The sequence below is a fragment of the Austrofundulus limnaeus genome, unplaced genomic scaffold, assembly GCF_001266775.1.
Source record: "Austrofundulus limnaeus strain Quisiro unplaced genomic scaffold, Austrofundulus_limnaeus-1.0 Scaffold238, whole genome shotgun sequence".
In the NCBI taxonomy this organism is placed as follows: Eukaryota; Metazoa; Chordata; class Actinopteri; order Cyprinodontiformes; family Rivulidae; genus Austrofundulus; species Austrofundulus limnaeus.
In genome coordinates, this window is record NW_013952640.1 from 296299 (window position 1) to 299458 (window position 3160).

Sequence of the window (3160 nt, forward strand, 5' to 3'; positions counted from 1 at the left end):
CCTCTCGACGTGGAGGAGCACAACTGTGCCCCAAAAAAACCTACATGGGTGACATTGAAAGTGAAGAGGATGGAGGTGTGCGGCGAGGGATAGGGAGAATAAACTGAGGGAGCACCTTTCTTCCCCATACTGATGCTCGGTTTGAACTGCAGGAGATTGTCTTGACCATGTCTACATGCCTAAATGCACTGAGTTGCCGCCACGTGATTGGCTGATTAGAAATTAAGTGTTAACGAGCAGTTGGACAGGTGTACCTAATAAAGTGGCCGGTGAGTGTAAATTAACTAATGTACAACTGGACTTTTATTTTGAAACTGTAGATGTTTCTCTTCCCTTCAGAAAGGTTTTGTCAGTTCAAAATGTTTTGAGTAGTGGGGACTTCTAAGTTTTATAGACCTTCATAAGTGTCTATGAAACTCAGAATAAAAATATGATTTTTTTATTTTATTTTTATTTATTACTCATGATCCGGATGACTTAAGAATCTTTATCAGCATTATAAATAAAACATTTGGCCGCTCAGTGGCTCAGTTGATAGAGGTGTTGTTTCTCAGTTGTTGGATCAAATCCCAGCCTGGGACCTTTCTGGGTGCTGTTTACATGTTCTCCCTGGTTTTTTTCCCGGTACTTTCCTCTCACAAAACAAAAACATGCACCTTAGCTTCACTGGTACACACTGTATGTCTCAAACAAATGCTTTGTAAATGTTATTATTTTTTAACAATACTCAGATATGAGTAACTTCAACTCAGCTGTTGAATGTGGGCCAGTCTGTCAGGAACTCCCAGGACACTTTTTCAGGAATGAATGTTCAAGCAGACTACTGCCAAGTCTGAGAGTTGGAAAACTTTTTGGAAAAGAAGCTGAATTTCTGAAAACGCTGCTGACTGAAAAATCAAAACCTGTGTTAAACAAAAATAACCTAAGTTAACATTTTTATTAGTTTGTACTTGATTCGCACATTTTTTCATTTTGTTCTGTTTTGTTCCATTGAAGCTGTTTTTTCACCGGTGTGTGTGAGTTAGTAAAATAACGTCTCTGATTAATTTAAATCTGTCATCATTTCTTTCTTGTTTTTATTTTTATTTTTTTTGGGAGTGGGGGGCAACCAGTGGTGGTGTGGAGTGGAGAACAAGGTAAACAACACAAGTGATCTGAGTCAGTTTAGTGAGTCCATAAAGTGAACCAGGTTTACTACCTCCACTATAAATGTTACTCATATTATAAAAAAAAAAACTTATTGAGCATTTTATTTAAAAAATTACGTTATATTTTAAAACTGGATTTGGGAATAAAATCTGGTTTGTTGCAATTTGTTGTTTTAACCCAAGTTATTTTTTCCTGTTTGTAAAACCAGTTGTAAAACCACGTTTTCTTTTTTAGCAGCATCCTTAATATTTTGTGTCTTCCCTCCATGTAGAATCAGATGTTTCCTCCTCACACCCATCTGAAGACAAAGTACCGGCGCTGCTTTCACCGTAAAAACTGCAGCCATCTGCCTGGATCATCGGAGACCCCCAATAACTTGATGTTCCAGCCCCCCCCAGCCTCTCCTGTAGGCTGACGTGTCGACGGGTTCTCACGTTCATCACCCCCAGCACTCAGGTCATTTCAGTCAGTTCCTCTCCATGAATTCATCACAATCGTTTCAGTTGTCTTACATCGAGGCCCTCGCAAGCTGGACGGTTTGAAAAGGGGCATTTTTAAGCCAGTTTTCTACCTTCTAAAAAATAAGATGCCTGAAGGTTATTTCAGTGGGCAATACAACCTGAAGATGTGTAAAACATCAAATCTTCTTAGAATATCACATTTGAAGAACAGAAGTAAGGATCTGTTCTGTTAGAAAGCTGCTGCAGCAGTGTCCCATCATGACCCTGTTAGGTTTTCTCTTTTTATTTTCAAGGAGGAATCCTAACTAAAACTTTCCAAATGTTCCCTATTTCAAAGGATCTGTTGTTACAGTCTTAAAACAAAACATCTAAAATTTGAACAGAATCAACTTTGAAACTCGGTATTGACCTGAACTCAGTTTGAAGTCTTTTCTGTTAATCAGGATCAATTCCTGATGTTTTTATTTTACTTCTGAACCGGTAAAAAGTCTTTAGATCAGTTTTACACAGGTGTTAGTGGACCTTACCATGTCAGCTGTTACAGACTAAAGAGCGATGCTGCAGTGACACACGCTGGATCAGTGCTTTAAAGTAGAGCAACTCTGCTGGTTTTGCACAGCAGAATATTTGTTTGAGGCTGAAAGTGATGCCTGTCAGCACCAGGATGCTCTGAATTTTATCATTTAGAAAGGTATTAAAAATAGTGCTGATAAACTTGTTTTAAAGGAACAGTTTATTTGTCAGCATCCTGAGTTAATAGCAGCTCAGTCCTGTTTTCATTGTGTGAAACATCTGTATTTAGTGTGTTGAAGTCAGTCAGAAATCTACTTAAAGGGAATTTGTTTTTGTTTTTGAGCCAATGAAAAGAATACGTAAAAGTATGTTGAGAATATTTTAAAGCTTGATTTCTTTGGTTCAGTAGTTTACTGACTGTAGAAAAATGTGTTCAAATAAGAGATGTTTTAGTAATTAGATTTTTCTTGAAGTTCTACATTTTCTGAATGTTACTGAGGAATTTTTTATCCATTTGTTTAAATATTTTATTTTTCACCAAATATTCAACAAGCTACCTTCGATTTAGTAAATTATTCAGATGGAAGTTGAAATCTTTAAATTTGCTTTTGTATCAATAGTCAACTCTGAAGCTTTAATTGAAAATTTATTACACTTCTTGGGAAAAAAAACTTGTAAATCTAGTTTTATAACACTTTAAAGTCTGTCTGTGCTTCTGTAATGTTGTTGCTTTTTATTTATGTGTCTTTAGAGTGAAGCACCGAGTAAAATACTTAAAGGGATCCATGATTAGTTGTAACATTAGACTTTATTTGATAAACATATATTTTATTTGTAAAATAAAGACTAAAAATAATGTAAGCTGTTTAGTTTTGTAAAATTTTAAAAATACATTTTAACTCGTACAGAGCTATTTTATTTACACACAAAGCATTCTGGGTAAATGATGACGTGGATAGGTTGAAGGTTAATCTTGGACAATATCTGATGATCGACTCTTTTAAATGAAACCAGAGAGCGTTGACAGAGAGGAGAAG

General features: G+C 35.9%; 1 protein-coding gene across 1 annotated transcript in view; it reads left to right on the forward strand.

Annotated features, from left to right (window-relative positions):
• Window positions 1-2905, forward strand: part of LOC106525707 (protein boule-like) — a 17406-nt gene extending 14501 nt beyond the window's left edge. The window contains exon 10 of the mRNA XM_014020030.1: window positions 1421-2905. Coding sequence (XP_013875484.1) covers window positions 1421-1564 — 144 coding nt within the window. The 3' untranslated portion in view covers window positions 1565-2905. The remainder of the gene's footprint in view (window positions 1-1420) is intronic.
• Window positions 2906-3160: the final 255 nt, after the last annotated feature.